The sequence below is a fragment of the Poecilia formosa genome, unplaced genomic scaffold (genome assembly GCF_000485575.1).
Source record: "Poecilia formosa unplaced genomic scaffold, Poecilia_formosa-5.1.2 Scaffold185, whole genome shotgun sequence".
NCBI lineage: Eukaryota > Metazoa > Chordata > Actinopteri > Cyprinodontiformes > Poeciliidae > Poecilia > Poecilia formosa.
In genome coordinates this window covers 647,206-666,778 of record NW_006800124.1, presented here as the reverse complement: position 1 = coordinate 666,778, position 19,573 = coordinate 647,206, and the positions used below count along the sequence as shown (strand labels likewise).

Here is a 19,573-nt window from a genome sequence, read left to right as displayed (position 1 = left end):
GCTTAATTTATTTTCTTTTTTTCGCCTAAGTCATTTTCTGGGAGGAGGAAGGGGGAGGGAAGGGGGGTCATGTTGTGAATATGACAGTGCACTGTTGTAAACTATTTCTAAAGTTTTGATGACAAGTTTTGTAAATTGTAATTGTGGGAGAGATCAATGATAAAGGACTGGACAAGATTCATATGTATGCATTTACTGTATTTTGTTGACAGACCATGTCCTTGTTATGCAGAAAGGAAAAGACATCACTGCACAGCACAAAGGGAAAAAAATAAAATTACAGTTGGGAACTTGAGACAATCTCCTATACCTCCTGCCTGAGCTACTGTTGTCATCTGAGCAATTCGATTTTCTCACAAATTATCTGTCTCACATTATAATGCCAAAACATGGAGACAATTTTAAAAATATATAGATATAGCAACAGAAAGATATTCAGAATGAATAAAACTGTGCAAATACCAGCAGGAATGTAAAGATTTATTTAATTTGTTGGGAGTGGTGACGTTTTAAAGTCTTAAAGGGGCAGTATTATACAAAATTTACTTTTCTTAGCTTTATATCTTGTTATAATGTCACTCCCTCATGAAAAACAAACATGGAGTGTCGCCTTGATTCTTTCATGCATGCTTAAGAAATCTTTTAATCTCTATGGAAACCATTCAGATGTGCATAACGCTTGATGGGACCTAGCTCCGCCTTAGAGGATGAAGCTCCTCCTCTGAGCTGCAGTTTCCAAGTTTCCACCTCACAGAGCAGCTCTCCCCCACGACTCCCTCACTCAGCTTCTTCAGACTAGCCGGCAGCAATTTGCAAACACCTGATGGAACTGTGCATCTGCTGAGCTCTTTGTACAAGCTACTTCTCTGAAGGTGGAGTTTTTAAAGAGACACCGTCCCAATTTCAAGGTGTTAAATTAAGAAGTCAAATTTCTTTTAAGTCTTATTTGATATATGTCACATTTAGGTAAAAAAAAGGGGGATCTATGGAAGAGTTCCAATAGCAAAACTACTGACCAAAATTAACCTATTGTATGGAAGAATTTAATTGCTAAAAGTCTAAATCATATTGAATCTGAGTGCAAAATTTCACATCTTTGCTATTAAAATTTGAAATGCTCGCTGTCAAAACTCTAGTTTTCTTTCCAATATATTCTGTTGACACTCAGCTGTGATGCTCCTTACATATAAGATGATATGTTCTCTTCCATATTAATGCCAGATTTATTCCTGATTTCTTTGTGGCTTTTGAATTGCTTGTTTCTTTGAGCAGAGTAAAAAAATAAAGAAACCTTCAAACCTAGCAAATAACTTTGGGTAACTTGGCTCTATCTGCAGCTGGGCAGTGAACAGATAACCCCCATGCTTCATCAGCATGTTCTTTTTCCTGTTTTCCAGGAAGCAGATAAGTGGGACTGACAGGTGTGCCAGTTTCTGGGGGGTGGGAAGTGGGAACAGACCACCTGAACCACTGTGGTAAATAGAGCTTAGATGAGCCGATGCCTCACAGTCTGAACTATCCAGACAGGATGAGAGGTTTTTGGTTTCTGCTGGTGCTTGTGTCTGTCGCCAGATCTGAGCGGCTCTTCACTGGGTGAGTTTGACGTTTAAAACTAGCAGTGGCGTTTGTTTTAGCTTTAATTTTGGCATGAACAGAATGTATTAATTAAGCTCATTAACAAACTGTTAAAATATTAATAAATAGCTGAATCAGCATTCTGTAAGTAGTTCTTAAAATTAAATGATATCGAGCATCTTTTCACACTGGTGTCTGGAGTCTAGATGGCCACATGAAAAGCCACAGCATGGATTTGGTCCCTGGGCCTTAAATTTGGCACATGTTCCTAAAGACTGTTTCAAGGACCCAGTATTAAATATTTTCCAGCCACATAGAATCACTTTATAGCACAATCAAATAACTATGATAACTTCAGTTGTTAAAAAAAAAAATAAAGGCTATATGTATCAGCTTACAAGAAAATTTGACTTTGTAATTTAACACCTTGAAACGCCTGTCTCTAAGAAGCTCCTGCTCTTTTTGAAACTCCACCTTCAGGAAGTCGTCACAACATGGCTCCTCTATTAGCCCTTTAACAACATTTTTACCTGTATTACTGTACTGCACTGAGAAGTAGCTGGTATAATGAGTTCAGCAGCTACGCAGTGGAGCCGGGTGTTTGCTAATTGCTGCTGGCTAGTCTGAAGGAGCTGAGTGGAGGGCACTTGAGGTAGGTCGTCCTTCTGGATTTCAGAGCAGTGGAAGAAAAAAGTGAGGAAAAGGTGTTCAGTTTGTCCTCTGCTAGTCTAAATGTATAGCAGCATATCTACAGTGATGTGTTGAACAATTATTTATTGGTGATCAATAGAGTCAACCTGCTAACCTACTGTTGATTTACCATGAGGCAACCATTTAAGAAGACATGAAATTGACTGGATCAGATGTGTTTCAGTGACCAGGTCATCAGAATCGATGCCCAGTCGGAGGAACAGATCAAGCTGCTGCAGATTCTGGAGTCTGAGGAAAAATGGAATGTATGTAAACACACACACTACACACACATTTCACACAGTCCCACACAGTCATCCATACATAGCCTCTCTTAGCTGCATGTTGGACTGTTTTATGCTTCACCTTTATTGCATTAAATCACAGATAAGTTTTTCTGTCTTTTATTTTTATTTTTCTTTACACTTTCTTTTAGCTTAATTAAGTAATTATCTCTTACTTGTGCATGAGAGTATGAGGATTTTCAGAATGGCTCATGTGGTATTTGTCTAGGGCAATAAAGTTTGTTCAAAAGAACATAAAAAATCAGACTGAAAAAAGAAAACCCTTGAATCTCAAATGTAGTTTTAAATATTTTTTTCAGTTCATATTCTTTTTTTTTTCAGTTTCAAATTTCTTTTTCTTTTGAACAAACTTTACAGCCCTAATTTAGCTCCATGAAGCACTCTCTCCTAACCACACTTGAAAAAACAGTAGATCTGTAAATCAACCTAAGCTGCTGTGCTCAAACTACAGGTGTCAATCATCTCCTTCCGCTGACTCTCTGATTCCAGCTGGACTTCTGGCGCCACCCGGTGTCCACGGAGCTTCCCGTTGACGTCCGAGTGCCCCGCAGCCACCTTGGTGCCGTGAAGGAGTACCTGCACGCCCACAGCATCCCTTTCACTGTCATGATTGACGACGTCCAGGTTGGTAGTCCTCAGAGGTTTACTGGTTGACTCAGAAGGTGACATGAAGTCACGTGTGAGCTTAGCATTGTCTTCCCTGAACATTCAGGAGCTGCTCGATCAGGAAAAAGCTGAGATGAGGGAGAACCTTATCAGGGAGCGTAACACCAGGAACTTCAACTTTGCAGCCTATCATCCTCTGGAGACGGTACGACTCATACATCGGCAAATCGTTTATTTATTTATTCTGGCTGAAATAAACTCCAAATTCACGATTGTGAACTGCAACCGATGACTTTCATGTCTCCACAATGTGATGGAATGGAAAAGTTTTACAGCTGGAGCTGTTGCTGAAAGGTTTCGTCTACAGAGATGTCTCTGACTGTGACCATGGAAACTGTGCTGGTGATTTGACATCTCTTGCTACAATGTAATAACAGTCAGTTTTGTGCCGTACTTCTTTCCACATTTTGTTGTGAATATAACTCTTTTGTCTCCCTTTAAAAAAAGAAGCAAAAACCAATGTGACCACTATCATGTTTTACTGTTCGGGTTGTGTATTCAGTGTCGGGCAGTGTTAGCCACACACCGCATTTTGCATGTAGGTTAAAGTTTAGTCTCGTGTGACCAGAGCGCCTCTTTACTGTGTTCCTTACATGGCTTGAGAAAAACTACAACCTGGAATTTGTGTGGCGTTGTTTCACAATGGCTTTCTTCTTACAAACATTCCAAAACGGTCAGATTTGTTGAGTGAACTTATCACTGTCCAGTCAACAGATTCTCCCATCTGAGCTAGCTCTTTCTGCGTTACCATGGGCCTCTCTCCTCCTTTGATAAATGTTCTTCTTGTCTTGTCTATCACTTCAGGTCAGCGTTCTCAAATACCAGTCTTCAAGGGCCGCTGTCCTGCAACTTTCAAATGTGTCACTTGTCCGACACATGTGGATTAAATAGTGAAGCTGCTTCACTAGCACAGTCAAGCTCTACAGAGCTCTGCTAACGGGCTAAAATTGTAATCAAGTGTGCCAAAGCAAAGAGACATCTCAAAGTTGCAGGATACCGGCCATTGAGGACTGGAGTTTGAGATCATTGGTGTAAGGAAAATTTGCCTTCACACTGCAAACAAAAAAACAAATATTTACTATTTATTTTCGTCCCCTTTGTTGCCATTTTATTCCTAATTGTAAAGATTGCCTTACCTGTCTTTGTGTGCTATCAAACAGGCTACATGTTTTTGTTGGTCTCAGGTTTTGATCCATCTCCATACAGATCTACAGCTGGATGGACACGCTGGTGGCTCAGCACCCAAACCTGGTGACTAAGCTGGAAATTGGCAGATCTTATGAGAACAGACCCATGTACGTCCTCAAGGTAGGGAAACTGTTGGCTTTGCTTTCATTAGACAACACAATTAGCTTGCGTAGACACCCTGTACTATAACTTCCTTTAAATCAATATGTTTGCTAACTTTGTATTTAGTTCAGCACTGGAGGCACCAATCGCCCTGCTATCTGGATGGACTTGGGTATTCACTCCAGGGAGTGGGTTTCTCAGGCCACTGGAGTGTGGACGGCCAACAAGGTACAAAACGCCATTGACGATACGTGGGTCTCTATAAGTCTCGCCTGATCTATTTGGTGTGTTTATGAATAATTGTGTCAGATGAGTACATTGTGCTCTCACCCAGATCGCCACTGATTATGGCACCGATGCCTCTCTGACCTCCGTTCTGAACACCATGGACATTTACATGCTTATTGTGGCCAACCCTGATGGTTATGTTTTCTCCCACACCAATGTAAGAAACCACCACTGCTTCAAATTACCGTTTCCTGTTAGAATTTAGATTGAGTGTTCCCACAGCTATAGTCGTACCTCTCCCATTTCTCCATTTTTTAAATAAAAGGGGCACTATTATGTAAAATTGACTTTTTAGAGGAGGCTTAGAGGAGCCTTAAGGCGATGACTACCTGGAGGTGGAGTTTCATAAAGAGCAGGAGTTTCTTAAAGAGACAGAGACCGAATTTCAAGGCATTAAATTACAAAGCCAAATTTCTTTTTAAGTCATATTTGATATATACAACATTTTTATAACAATTGGAGGAAACATAGTTACTTGATTGTGCTATAAAATGGCAATATATGCTTGGGCATAATACTGCCCCTATAAAGAGCTTAATAAAATACTCTATAGGAAACACACTGACTGGTGCTGTGTGATTTACAGGACCGGATGTGGCGTAAGACGCGTTCTCCAAACTCAGGCTCTTTGTGTGTCGGAGTCGATCCCAACAGGAACTGGGATGCAGGATTTGGTGGTCAGTGATTTTCAGTTACAGCAACATCCTTGAATTTGTTTAGCATAACCAGGATATGTTTTCAGTCCAGATCAGTTATTTAAAAAACGGGACAATACATATTAATGAAGGTTAGCATGTAAATATGTAAGATTATAGCCAAGAGACTAAACTTTTGTGTCCAGGTCCCGGTTCCAGTTCCTCTCCCTGCTCTGATGCCTATAGCGGCCCCTTTGCTCACTCTGAGATCGAGGTGAAGAACATTGTGAACCTGGTCCAGAGCCATGGCAACTTCAAGTCCTTCATCTCCGTCCACGCCTACTCCCAGCTCCTCATGTACCCCTATGGCTACACCTGCAAGAGCGCTGCTGATCAGGCTGAGCTGGTATTAAATTAGGCTCTAGAGTAATCCAGGAGAGGGAACACTGAAGATAAACCTTGAACTTACCTTTATGTTGAAAATATTCCTTTTAAGGTAGTCAAACAAATGTTTGAGGTTGCTAGCTGTATCTGTTCACATGCCAGCTGATCTTGAGTCTTTCAGTTTAATTTACTACAAGACCTGGAAAAGCACAGGAATGTCTCATCGGCTGTTGCAAAAGCTAAAAGTTTACTCCACTTAACAACCACCTTAACTTCACCGTAGTAGCACAGATATTGTTAGGTTTTCTTGTGAATATGTAGATAAAACAAAATCTACTATAGAGCGGTACACTACAGATCCTACTCCATCATACCTAGCCTTATTTAAATTTTTTCAGCTGTTAAAATCATACTATGTTTTATAAGACCTGCATTGTTTCTGGCCAACACTTTACACAATTGTACTTTTGGGCACAGGACTATGTTGGCCGTGCTGCAGTGCAGAAGCTCACGTCCCTCTACGGCACCACATACAAGGTTGGAAACATCTGCAACATCATCTGTAAGTAACACTTTCCCTCAGCGCAACATTTCAAACCCTACTACTAATGTATGATCATGTTTGCCATCTTCTTCTTCTCTTTTCAGATCAAGCCAGCGGTGGGAGCATTGACTGGTCCTACGATGTGGGCATCAAATACTCTTTTGCCTTTGAGCTGAGGGACACCGGTTGGTATGGTTTCATCCTTCCTGCCAATCAGATTATCCCAACTGCCTCAGAGACTTGGTTAGCCCTGAAGCACATCATGGAGTATGTTCGTGACCACCCATATTAGTGGGCTATTGATTCTGGGACCAATAAAGCTACTTTTTGTCTCAGTGTATGTTGTGCCTTTGTGTTTTAAGGTTGTATTTAACACATTTGTTATCGGGCTTATGGCACCAGTAGGATGGACGCAAGTCAAGGTTTAGGGCTTTGGGTCAAAGCCTTCAGTTTTATTTGAATTACCATGAACACAGAAGTACTTAAAACTTTGAACTACACTCCCTTTGGTCCCCATAAACATATCTGCCAAGTCTGAAGTAAACTGGATGAAAGTTCATGACGGCATTGATAAGAAATAAAAGTCCTCTAAATGTGTCTTCTTCACATCTTCATTTTTTTTTCTTTCTTCAAACATTTGTTGATGTTCACTATATGGGACCAAGTGACAAGGTTATGGGTCAGACATGAAGGCAATGAAATTCATTGCTAAGAAAGAAACAAAAAATGAAGGTAGAAAGATATAAGTGGCAATGTGAGAAAAAAGAGGATCAGCGATTATGAAAAGCTAAGGAGAGTCAATATGCTTTAATTACAGAGTAACAATCTTCAGCAACTGAATTATTTCAGACATGGTAAGGTAATGTAATTTTATTTAATTTATATAGCACATTTTCAGCAACAAGGCAATTCAAAGCGCTTTATATGAGTTAGGAGGAAATATAAGCGAAATAACAAACCAAAGGAAAGAGTATGGCATGTTTTCTTCAAATCTAAACAGATTGAGAAATATACTCTTTCCATGAATGCTATTCTCTTGTAAGATTACTGTTAGACCTCACCTGATTAATTTTGCCTTTAAGCTGTGAATTATATAGAGACATGTCTTTTAGTGACAAAAACAGATTTAAAAATAATAATAAATAGGTTTTTTGCGGTATTAATGCAAGAGGAGTGCATACTGCATAGAAGCTTTCCATAACTTTAGAAGCCTAACAGCTTTTGTAATTACAGTTTTTTTTTTAAAGGTATGTTTGTTTTCCCGCCTCTGACACTCCGTCTTGTTCAGAAGGTTGTTGCGCAGATAATTTAGCTGCTGGATCCACCGTGGACCAACATGGGTTATCTCAAACAAATTGATATTGAAAACTTCAAGTCGTGGCGTGGGAAGCAAGTCATTGGACCTTTTATGCGATTTAATTGTATTATAGGCACAAATGGCTCCGGTAAGTGAACCTTTGAATACTGTGCTAACCTTCTTGTTAGCTAGCAATGTACAAACTGCGTCAACTAGCTTGTTAAACTGATGTTGGGCTGCTCAGTTTATTATGATAAAAAGGGATGTTAATGCACTAAGTATGAAGATAACATATAGTCAAATTGGAGCCTTGGAGTTAAAAGAGCTCAGAATATAATTTAGAAAGGAAATAAATATGCTAGCGGAACTTGTTAACGACCATTCTTTTCTTTTCTAATGTTACTCGGTGGTCATTTTGGCTGTGCACTGTTATGTTATTGAGATATTGTAATTGTTTAATGTATGTAAAATCGCTTAAAGGTAAGTCCAATGTGATGGACGCCCTGAGCTTCGCCATAGGCGAGAGGGTCGCCTCTCTCCGGGTGAAGCACCTGCGGGACCTGGTCCACGGAGCCCACATCGGTAAACCTGTGTCCGACACCGCGCGTGTGGCGCTGCGCTTCTTGAATGACGACGAGAGAGAGACGATTTTTTCTCGTACAATAACAGGTTAGTGCAGTAAGTCGATTTAGGCCAGTGGTGCCCAGAGTCGGTCCTCGAGGGACTAGAGAGAACTAAAACACGCAAGAAGTGCCCAAAAGAGAACAGTCATTTTATAAAGAATAGAATAGGTGTAAGAGACACTTCCAGTTCTTCTCCATCATAAATAATGCACAGTATAAATTAACCCACGAAGAACAGCAGGTAAAACTATTTTCTTTTCGATGACCAAAAAAAGAGAAAGTTAAAGTGTAATATAATGCCCAATTGAATGAATAGAAACAAAATACAATTCCCAAGGATTGTATGGTCAAATTTTATTTTGATAAAAAGCACATTTTAAAAATAACACATCTACATTTGACTAACTGATGAGCACCGTTTTATAGATTTTTGATAAGTCCTGAATGGTTTTGATTAAACCCATATTGCCTTTGATAAACAGTTAAGTTTTGTACACTTCTGAGATTGCACATCTCCTGCCCCCTTCATCGCTATGGATAGACAAGAGTGCCATAAATTATTCTTCACTTTGTTTTTTCATATTTCCAGGGGACTCTTCTGCATATCATATTAATGCATCTCATGTTTCGCATGCTAAATACATCGAGGAGCTTGAAAAGATTGGCATCGTGACCAAAGCTCAGAACTGTGTGGTGTTCCAGGTAAGATGTTAAGATGTTGTAGCATTGTAATTAGATTTATTTATTTTATTTAATTTTATTTTTTTTTCCCAAAAATTTAATTGTCATCCCTGCCCTAATTCAGGATAGTGATATTTTAATGGTCTAATCTTTACATACATCTTTACGAATGATAACAGCTGAAAGCTGAATTTGTAAAAGGCTAAATTAAGAGAAACGGGACAAAAAGTGGCACAAAATGGAAAACGGTGGAGAAAGTAAAGATGTAATTCACCATGTTTCTCTGAAGGGGGCGGTGGAGGCCATAGCTTTGAAAGACCCAAAGGAGAGGACTAAGATGTTGGAGTGCATCTGTCAGTCCAAGCAGTACGCTGCAGAATACAAGACGAAGAAAGAAGCTCTGATGAAGGCCAAGGAGGACACACAGTTTCACTTCAACAAGAAAAAATCGGCCACTGTGGAACGGAAACAGGTGTCCCTGGAAAAAGTCGAGGTGAATAAAATTAGTAATGCATTTAGAGCTTTTAGTAAAATTAGTATTTCACCTGCAAGCTAATAACCTGAAAGCAAAATAAGTTGGTGTAGTTGTGCTACATTTATTTACAGGGTGTCATTAAAACATCTTAAATTAATTTGTCTAAATTAGAGCCTTGAAATGATTGAAATTAATTAAATAAAGTAGGTTAGCCGTTAACATGCTAATCACAGGTCTTCAATTTTGTGGGACTTTTCTGTCAGGCAAAAGTTTGAACAGAAATCTTCATTGTGTTCTTTGATGGTTGAGGCTACCGCTAACCAGGTGCTAATATTCCCTTGCTAGCTAATTCACTAGCTTGTTTTGTGTTAACTGGCAAATTTATCAGCTGTTGGCTGGACGAAGTTCATACGTTTCTGTGGAGACACACATCTTGAATTCCATACGTAAAATCTTTAAAAAAAAAGTTGTAAAAACTGAAATTAGAGTTGGTGAAACCAGAAATAAAACCTGATTTATTTTTCTAGCTGAAGCTATATTTTTATAGTGTAAAAGTAGAAAAAAAGGGGGGCCTGAAATATTAATTAATTTTGTTCTTAATCTAAATGTATATCTTGTGACCTGGTAAGTTGTTGCTTTTTTGAAAAATGTCACCCAAATTCTTCACCAAAAATTGTTCATCTTTGGTCTGGTCAGACTCTTAACCGGCTCATCCCATATTTCAGGCCCAGAAATACCAGGAGTTGGTGGATGACCTGAACCAGAAGCGTCTGCAGCTGAGTCTTTTTGAGCTTTATCACAACGAGAAGGGCATCGACGCCATCAGTGACACGCTGAGGGGGAGGAAGGAGATTGCAGCGGAAATGAACCGGGAGTTAGGTGCTGCGGAGCAGAGCGTCAAAGCCCACAAAAAAGAACATGGACGCCTCACTAGAGAGGTGCAGCACATGGACAAGGAGATCCGGTGTGTTTGTCCTGACAGCATTAAAAGCTTTTTTTATTTATTTATTTATTTATTTTAATAGTTTTAAGTAAAATCATGTTTCATCTTTGCGTACCATTAATCTTCTCTGCTGTTTCCTCGTGGCAAAGCGGTCAGGAGCAAGTCCTGACTCAGTCCAGGTCGCAGTACATCAAAGCCAAGGTGAACACATCCCATCACGTGAAGAAGGCCGAAGAGATCGGCGATGCCGTGAAGAAGAAGAGACGGGCGATGGCTGCCAAGCAGCAGCAGCTGGAGGAGGATCAGCAGGAAGTGGTCGAGCTCCAGAGGGCCTGGAGGAGATACGAGAAGCAGACCCAGGAAGGAGTGGCGAGGGGCAAAGACATCAGTCTGGATGTAGATCAGGTAACCGTGCAGCCATGTGCAAACACCGCTCATAAAATCATGCTGGAAGTATCCATTTTCAAGTTTCAAATAGTAAAAAAGAATTTAAAAAAAAGAAAGGTTTGAAACTTGAGACACATGTATGAAGAAAATGTGTTTACTGTATAACTTCAGCGTAAATAATTCAAGAATAACTACATTAATTTACAAGAACATACTTCAACCTTTTTTTTTATAGAATCTTAAGCCCTATTCTTGCATTCATAAAGCAGTTCAAAGCGTCATTCTCAACCACTTCGTGTAGCTTCATGTCCTTGCAGATGAATGTGGCATCAGCTTCCGTTAGTTTCTGGACTTGCAGAGAATTTTGAGTTTCAAATGCCTTCTCCAGCTGCGTTTGCCTTGGGAGAGGCACAGACTGCGTTTGTGTTTCGTTAAAAGGCTTCGGCAACCCGTTGTGTTTCCACAACATAGCAAAGCTTGCATACATCTCAGTTCTTATCCAGTTCATTGTTTAAATCTAAAATGTTTTCAGACATCAAGATCTTTAAAAAATATTTAATTCATGTATCTAAAATCTTTTTTGTGAGGCAAAAGTTTGAAAAGGTGTGTGCATCTTTTCTTCATTTCAGTCTGACTCAAGACAGGTGATGATGTCACAGTTGCTAACTAGCTGCTAGCATACTCTTGCTCACTAGTTTTTTGACATCTATCATTGAGGAGGAACAAACGATAATAAAGCCACTTGGAGTGAAATCCAACACACGGAACAACACAAGTTTAACATTTTTCAACTTCTGAACAATGAATACAAAATAGGTGTTTATTAGGGAATCAGCTTATTCTCAGTCAGACAGGCCAGGATCAGAACCAGGGAATCCAAATTGGGGTCAGGCGGTTCCTGATCTCAGTGTCAGACAGACATGGGGCCAAAGCCAGGAGGTACAAATCCAGTGGAGGTCAGGATCGGGGACAGGAGAGGCACCTGGGCAGAAGGGAAGAGACAGACAGGTTAGTTACCGGGCAATTCACTCATGTAGCTACAGCAGGCCTGAAGGTGTTACCACTGAGGGTTTCACAACTAGGGCTGTATAAATAAATTGATTTGGTGATATATATCGATATTTTCCGCCCTCGGAAAGTATCGATTTTTCATCCGCGAGTATCAATCCGTTAAACCATAGGTGTCCATAGCCTGACAGCTCTTTTTAACGTCTAGTTTGTTACGGTAGCAGCGAGACTCCGCCTCCCTCAGTCTAACTTTCAACTCGAGCTTAAAGTGCACATTATAAACTACACACCAGTTTTTAAATTGTGTTAATAGGCCAAGTATAACCGGAGTTATGCTAAAATTAGTAAACCATATTTTTCCGAATGTCAGAGAAATGTCAAAAGCTCTGCCATTCCCCGGCTTTTCCGATTATGTGAGAGGGAATGAGCTTCCAAACGTACAAAACGAAACGAAACATTAGATTCCTGTGTTTTTGGAAATGTTAAATCTTCTATAAATAACAATGGGCTGTATTTTGTTGCTGAGGAACGAAGTAAAGTTTCGCAAGTAACCGTGAAAGAGAAGCGGAAAGAAGTAGCGGCGCGAACGGAGCAGCTGCAAAGGCAGTGAAATCGTGAAATTAATGCAAATTTTGACTGGTAGCATTCACTTCGTAATTAGTTTTTAGCTTAGCGGTTTCTGTTCTGTATATAAAGGATTACCTGAAGAATGAACGTGGTTTGTTACCTTCTGGCGCGGGGTGGCAGCGGCGCTGTGTTTTGAGCAGGAAGACGAAGAGGAAAAAACCCCAGCCGGAATCCGCGGTGCAGTGAGGATTTCCATGATAACAATGGCTGATCGATCATTCTTATTAGCAACAGACAAAATGTATCAGAGACTGAGAGTACTATGAGATGCTGGTAGTCTGAGAGGCAGCTACTCAGAGATCCAAGCAGGGGAGTAGCGGCGCTGCTTAGCTGCAGGGAGTCGATCACTATGGGGTGAGGCGGAGCCACTACTTTATCAGTTAGGCGAAAGCAGCTTACAGCCGCGGCTAACTCCGGGAGCCAAGGTAGAAAAGCCTTTTTCCCCATAGTCCAAAAGACTGCATTTGTGGCTGCATTTTTGCTCCAAAATGCAGGCACAGTGTCCAAAAGAAAAAACATAAGTGCAATCATTTGCATATTGAGAGTCTACAGAGGCTGATAATCTCCCCACTCTGCTCCTGGATTACCGTTTAAACTTTTGAGTTTTATGTCAAATCCACACGAATTAAATGACAGAAACTAATTCTCTCACTGCGTCTTTGATTCATTTTGTCCAGCTGCAGACTGTTAGACTGTCCAATCAGAGTCAGGTATTGTGTAGTTGGTGCTTTTAATCAGTTTTCAGTTAACTAAATTCAAGTCTATGGAACACAAAATGTCACTAAAATCACTCTGTCCTTCTAAAATCTTTCAGAAAATCGTAAAAATGCACTGAATCGTAGCGAATTTTATCGCTCAACAAATATCGTGATACATATTGTATTGCGACCAGAATATCGTATCGTATCGTGAAATTATTGTATCACTACACCCCTATTCACAACAATCTGACACCGTGTAGGGGGAAGATCAGTGATAATAATGAAGTCTAAAACCACCATGTTCTGTGTTCCAGCTGCATCAGTACAAGGAGCTGAAGGAGCTGGCCCAGAAGCAGAGCGCTGTCCTCTGCCAGCAGGCCGACAAGCTGCACTGGGAAGTGAAAGCAGACGGTGAAAAGGTGGTTTTTGACCAGCGCAGAAAGAAGGAGATAGAGGTGCGTTTTGTCTTTCCTCGTCGTACGAGCTCCATGATGTTTTGACGATAGCTGGATGGCCATAAGTCTCTGGGAAATATGTCCGTTAAATCCTCTGTGCTTCAACTGAAACATATTTTGCAGGTTGCCATCAGAAACAACCAAACTCACCTGGAAGAATTCATGAGTAGAGCAGAGAAACTAGAGGAGTACACCCAGAAATGCAAGTAGGTCAACTATATTTGGTCTTTAACACAGAATTTCAATCACATTTTTTCTTATTCTGGGAAAGTTTAATTTAATGTAACCTGGAAAGAAAGTGCAACAAAGTTAACATTTTGACCCAGGAAGTCGCTTGAAGATCTTGATGAGCAGCAGCAGAGCCTGACTGCAGAGCTTCAGCATGTGACCCAGCGTGGTGAGGAGCTGAAGCAGGAGCTGGACCAGGTGATGGAGGAGCTGAGGAGCGCTCGACTGGACAGCCACGAGACCAGGAGGCAACAGCAGCGCCGGGAGCTGCTGGAGAAACTCCGCAGACTCTACCCTCAGACGGTCGTAAGACCAAAACCCCGACAGCAGTAAAACAAACCCCGCGGTGGTCCGGTTCGTCGCAAACTATTTGACCGCTTTGTGCCGTTTCAGTTTGGGCGCCTGTCCGACCTGTGCAGCCCGGTCCACAAGAAGTACCAGCTGGCCGTGACCAAGGTGTTCGGCAGATACATGAACTCTATCGTGGTGTCGTCTGAGAAAGTCGCCCGTGAATGCATCGCCTTCCTCAAGGAGCAGCGGGCCGAGCCCGAGACCTTCCTGCCCATTGACTACCTGCTTGTACGTCACATCGTTTCCCTACAAACAGGTCGACAGCAGAAGTCCAGAAACTCACACCTCTGGCGCTGACCGAAGTGACAGAAGTTGCTGTTTGTATGGCTGCTTGAAATTCCTGAAAATACTTCAGTTTCTATTAGGCGTTTTTCAAGGTTTGGAAAGTCCTCGATTTCTGCCAATAATCTGGCAAAGCAACAAGACAAGTGCAAAAAACAAGTGCAGTTTTAGTTCCAGCGGCAGATTATAATTAGTATTTTTATCACTATTAAGGAATTATTGACATAAAACAAGCTCCTATATTGTGCTGAAAGGTTACTTCAGAGTTAGTTTTGTCTTATATCAGGTACATCAAGATATTTACACTAAAAAATAGACAAAAATATTTGGTAAGATTTTGGTGCACCGTTGAGTTATCAAAGCGATGGACTCAGAACTGAACCTTTAGTCACATAAAGACAATTACAAAGCCAGTCTTCTATCACCTGAAGAACATTTCTAGGATTACAGATCCTTGATATTGATATCTAGACTGCACAGTTTTGTAATAAAGTGATGTATAACGTTTGATTAAAGCCTAAATTTAGAAAACCAGATATCATCATACACCTAATAAAAGGACGGATGCCAGTCAAAAGGACAGTCAATCAGACTAAACTTTCAGTTCCTTTCTGTTGTTTTTGACTCTGAGAAAATGTGTTTGAATTTGACTGTGGGAAAAGCAGATGAACTCTGACCCTCGCTCCCCCTGGTGTTCAGGTGAATCCTCTGAACGAGCGCCTGAGGGAGATTCCAGGTGTCAAGATGGTGGTGGACGTGGTGCAGGTGAACACCGGCAGCGCTCAGCTGGGGAAAGTGGTGCAGTATGTCTGCGGCAACGCCTTGGTGTGCGAGACCATGAGAGAGGCCCGCAGCGTGGCCTTCGACAGACCCGACCGAGTCAGAGTAAGCCCGACGCGGAGCTCGTTTTATGTTGCGTCGCTGCTGTTCCTTACGAATATGTGCTAATCGCCGGTATGGGCTGCAGACGGTCACCCTGGATGGGACGCTATTCAAAACGTCCGGCGTTATCTCCGGAGGCTCCAGTGACCTGCGGACCAAAGCTCGCTGCTGGGAGGAGAAGGATGTGCGGCGTCTGAAGGAACACAGGGACCAGCTGATGAATGAGATGCGCGTTAGTCAACTAAATAAATTGCATGAAATGCTTTCAACTCGTTTGGTTCCTTTTGCTCCTGCTCTTCAGAGTGAATCTGACTTCTTCTTCAGGACTTGTCGAGACTGAAAAGGAAGGAGGCTAATTTAAATCAGATCTTGGCTGAGTCTCAGGGAGCCCAGACCCGTATGAAATACACCCGGACGGATCTGGAAATCCTCCGGAGCAAAACCATCCCCAAATGCCAAGCGGTAGGAGCACAGAGCTGCTGTGAGGTCTCTCTCTTATCTGACTGCTGGACACACATCTGCTGGTGCAGAAAAAAACAGATTCTATAGAGAATCACAATTCCTAGTCCGGATCATTCTGAATCAATTCAAAATGCTCAAAAATTGATTTTAAAATTAAGCTGTACGTCTTTGCTGCTCCTATTTGCAAGTGTGCTGCATCTCACATTACACAGCCACTGATTCTCCTCTTCAGATCAAACGTGTTGATGTCAGTTTTGTGCCTCTGACGGGTTTCAGGAGATCTCCCGTCTAGAGAGCGAACTATCAAACCTTGAGTGTCAGATCGAGATGCAGCAGGAGGATCTCGAAGCGAAAGATGCAGAGATGAAGAGGATCAGAGAACAGATCGATCAGGTGCAGCCTCTCCAACACGTTTACATTTAGAAAAGAACATTTTAGGTTGCTTAACTCTGGAAGTCCTGGGTTGTAAGTGTGCAACTAACGATTAATTATATACAAAATGGCACATTCTATAGATTTCTTTTTATTTAACCACTAAAACTTATTTTATGCTGTATTAGAAAAACATTAAAATATTCAAATAACTTGATTCCTTTTTTAAATGAGAAAATTTTATTGCCTAATATGCAACAACATAGCATTACTTTAGTAAATAAAACTCCACTTAAGGATTTTTGGCCAGAACCGTTTATATTTTTTTGACAGTTTTTGCTCAATGATTGCTCTGAATGTGTTCTCAGCAAGTGCCCATTTTTGAGTCTAATGATTAATCAATTGCTAAGTTGAGGATTAATTCAACAATCGATTAATCACAATTAATCAGTTCAGCCCTACTGGAAAAATAATACAAGGACTAGACAGGACTTTGTTTTAAGTTTCTGTCAAGTTTTTATTTTTATTTTTTTTATTTTATTTTTTTACCTCATTTGTAGTTGTGTTTTGTGTACAGTGGACCGCTGGTATTCACATTTACAAACTGTTAAAACTCCCTTTAGAAGGTTTTACTGCCAGTTTTAATAGTTTACACATCAAATATAGACCAATGTGGAATCGTACGCCGAGTGGAAACCCTCTTAGCACTAGAATATAACATCTGGAGTCTTCCTTATCTCCTCTCTTGAGGGTTCAGCCAATCATCCTCAGGGAAAATAAGTGCAGCTCCTGGATTGGTTATTTTGCAAAGGCCAGCCAATCACATGTCCAGTAGAAGTTCTGGCTTCCCAAGCTGCATTTACCTTCTAAGATTTTGAATATGGAAAACCTGTAATTTTTCACTCATAACGATTCTTCTTGAGATTGGCACTATTCTGTTATTATTCTGTTCTATTCATAGATGGTGTTGGGAAGGTAATTGTGCTTGGGATCATGTCATGTTTAACTGTGTGGATGTTGTGTTTTTAGATCGATGACACAGTGTTTGCAGACTTCTGTGCTAAGATCGGCGTGGAAACCATTAGAGAGTTTGAGCAGGAACACTTAAAACAGAAGGCGGAGCTCGACAAGAAACGGTAAAACACACGTGTGTGTTTACATTGTTGTATGTATGAAGTTTAACCTGGCTAATTTGGTAGGATTATGAAGAAATAAGACAGAAGAACTCCTCCTCCCTTTACAGGTTTGTCCTGTTTTTCATCAAATTAATGTTAAAAGTTGGCAATAAGAGCTGGAGTAGATATAAAAATCTGTCTAAAAATAATAATTTAATGTATAAATACAGCCAAACTTGGTCTTATGTGACAAAGTTAGTGACGATTATGAAGAAATAATCGTCACTAACGATTATTTAGTCATGAAATATCCCGTTATCCCACTTTTTATTGATTTTAACCAAGCAAACACAGGTCCGATTACTGTCGGAACTATATGATCCAGAAGTCATTTAGATAAGACCTTTCTAACAGGAAGTAGGCTAAAAGAACACATCAAGGTCAGAGGTCAATTTAAGAGTAGAGATGAAGCATTTACACAAAAATATTAAAAAGCACACAGAAACTCAAACATAGGACCCTAAATGACCTGTTTAGACAGTTTAGCAGAAAAAAATTACACTTTAAAGTCAAAGTGACTGAAATGAAAATAGTTGGCAGTTGTTGAATGAAGGGCTCTATAACCAATTATGTTGAAGGAGCTTTTGCTTTAAATACTTTTATAAGTGAAATCATTTAAAAACTCTTTGAATTGACTCTTTAAGATTAAAATGATCTGAAATCTTAAAAAAAATATATACTTTTTCACTGCATTAAATATTTCAGTGTGGCCCCTAATTTACCCCTCTGAAGAGCCCTTTTGTAATGAAGGTCGTTCAAGATTCACATATCTTTTCCCGAAGGCTGGAGTTCGAAAGTCAGCAGGCCCGCTTGAACGCTCAGCTGGAATATGAAGCAGAGCAGCTGGCTCAGGAGAAGAAGAAACTCAGCAAAATGGAAGACACCATCAGGAAGGAGGAGCAAGCCACGGTGGAAAGCAGAGAGGTGGAGCCACTTTCCTACCTTTTGTGTAGCAACAAAGAGAAATAGGAGTAAATAGTTGCTGCTTTTCCATTGACCTTAAAATTGTGCAAATTAGAATTACGAAGTTGGAATTCGCTCAACGGAAACCCGGCAATTTCGCAAAATCCTTTTCCATAAGACGTTTTTGCGCTAGGATGAGGTGATTTATTGAAATTAGTGTATTTTGCAGAACTAAAATGGACACAATATTTTTCGCATTACACGAGTCACAGGATCAATAATCTGATGTTTCTACCGGAGGAAAAGATGGAGAAAATGACAGGAAGTGGTAGGATGATGATGGCGTGGCATTTTTTAAATGATTTATCACATGAACAAACTTATTCACATGTGACTTTGATATGTTTTTTTTTTGTTTTTTTTTGACATGAGCAGAATGTTGACCAAATTTTGCGCACATTTGTAATGGAAATATGCGCAACAAGTAGCCCAAACTTCGGTTTCCTCCCTTTGAGGTTATTATCAATATATGATAACAGGCTGTGTTGTTTATTACCTGTTCTTTAAGCTAACTTTCACCATTTTTCCCGCAGGTTGAGAACAATCTCCTTGAGACGGTAGAGGAGGTTCAGAACAAGCTTCTGGAGATGAAGAACGAGCTGCTCCTTAAAAAAAGCCAGGTGGCCTCAGTCAAAGCTGAGCTCAACCAGAAAACTCAAAAGCTTCAGGAGACAAACAAGTAAAGATCCCTCCAGTACCGGCACTTTCTCATCCCGTTTAAAGCAATCCGTCTCTGAAACACAGACCGATTTGTACAGCTGCTGTCGTCTTTTTGTTTTAAAGCTTTAAAATAATCCACAGGTGTTCTGAAGTTTCCAGTCTCTTTTAAAGAGACTCTTCAAATTAATTTGGATATAAGGCTTCTTAATTTCCAAAGGTGGTTAAACATTGAATAAAAATTGCACTAAAATTTGCGAATGAAATCATAATAGGATATTTTGGGCCTCCTGATTGGCTGCTGATATTTTACTCCCAGGTTTCATTCTATATTTAAGGGATTTCTTCCAAACCTTTAAATTCATAGCTTCTTCAAAATCTACAAGTTTCATATACAAGTGTATAAATTATGTTTATTTTAACACAGAGATGGTAAAAAAAAATGTAAATAATAATTTTCCAAACTTTAAAGAAAATACTGTAATTCATACATAGCAGTTTAATCTTGAGGTTCCCAAATAGGATTAGCTTCTCTGTTGGGACCCACAAACAATGCTACAAAATATGTAGAGAAAATTTGACTTCCAGAAAGTTTCTTTCACACTTTGTGTTTTTTATTACCTGTTG

At 40.2% G+C, this 19,573-nt stretch overlaps 2 protein-coding genes across 3 annotated transcripts in view; both read left to right on the top strand.

Annotated features, from left to right (window-relative positions):
• Window positions 1–1,483: 1,483 nt before the first annotated feature.
• Window positions 1,484–6,717, top strand: cpa4 (carboxypeptidase A4). Its single transcript, XM_007566010.2, has 11 exons — window positions 1,484–1,593; window positions 2,450–2,531; window positions 3,060–3,194; window positions 3,283–3,381; window positions 4,443–4,544; window positions 4,653–4,754; window positions 4,861–4,971; window positions 5,401–5,491; window positions 5,656–5,855; window positions 6,311–6,395; window positions 6,482–6,717. The coding sequence occupies exons 1-11, from the start codon at window positions 1,499–1,501 to the stop codon at window positions 6,667–6,669; spliced, it is 1,290 nt and encodes a 429-aa protein (XP_007566072.2). The 5' UTR covers window positions 1,484–1,498; the 3' UTR covers window positions 6,670–6,717.
• Window positions 6,718–7,482: 765 nt separating this feature from the next.
• smc1b (structural maintenance of chromosomes 1B) overlaps window positions 7,483–19,573 on the top strand; it is a 16,590-nt gene continuing 4,499 nt past the window's right edge. Inside the window, exons 1-17 of one of the 2 annotated variants that reach the window (XM_007566009.2) lie at window positions 7,483–7,822; window positions 8,155–8,343; window positions 8,887–8,999; window positions 9,268–9,471; window positions 10,179–10,417; window positions 10,546–10,801; window positions 13,434–13,574; window positions 13,698–13,780; window positions 13,901–14,105; window positions 14,196–14,381; window positions 15,135–15,320; window positions 15,403–15,549; window positions 15,642–15,779; window positions 16,056–16,172; window positions 17,181–17,287; window positions 18,109–18,250; window positions 18,823–18,968. In XM_007566009.2, the coding sequence (XP_007566071.1) occupies window positions 7,714–7,822; window positions 8,155–8,343; window positions 8,887–8,999; window positions 9,268–9,471; window positions 10,179–10,417; window positions 10,546–10,801; window positions 13,434–13,574; window positions 13,698–13,780; window positions 13,901–14,105; window positions 14,196–14,381; window positions 15,135–15,320; window positions 15,403–15,549; window positions 15,642–15,779; window positions 16,056–16,172; window positions 17,181–17,287; window positions 18,109–18,250; window positions 18,823–18,968 (2,708 nt within the window). In that variant the 5' untranslated portion in view covers window positions 7,483–7,713. Of the gene's footprint in view, window positions 7,823–8,154; window positions 8,344–8,886; window positions 9,000–9,267; window positions 9,472–10,178; window positions 10,418–10,545; window positions 10,802–13,433; window positions 13,575–13,697; window positions 13,781–13,900; window positions 14,109–14,195; window positions 14,382–15,134; window positions 15,321–15,402; window positions 15,550–15,641; window positions 15,780–16,055; window positions 16,173–17,180; window positions 17,288–18,108; window positions 18,251–18,822; window positions 18,969–19,573 lie in introns of both variants that reach the window. The other variant, XM_007566008.2, reaches the window with a different exon arrangement.

Bases quoted from the DNA above. Each gene is read 5' to 3' on its own strand.
- cpa4 (XM_007566010.2), top strand. From the start codon at position 1,499: ATGCCTCACAGTCTGAACTATCCAGACAGGATGAGAGGTTTTTGGTTT. The intron at 3,195-3,282 runs GTTGGTAGTCCT...CTGAACATTCAG, and splicing joins TCATGATTGACGACGTCCAG to GAGCTGCTCGATCAGGAAAA. The intron at 6,396-6,481 runs GTAAGTAACACT...TTCTCTTTTCAG, and splicing joins AAACATCTGCAACATCATCT to ATCAAGCCAGCGGTGGGAGC.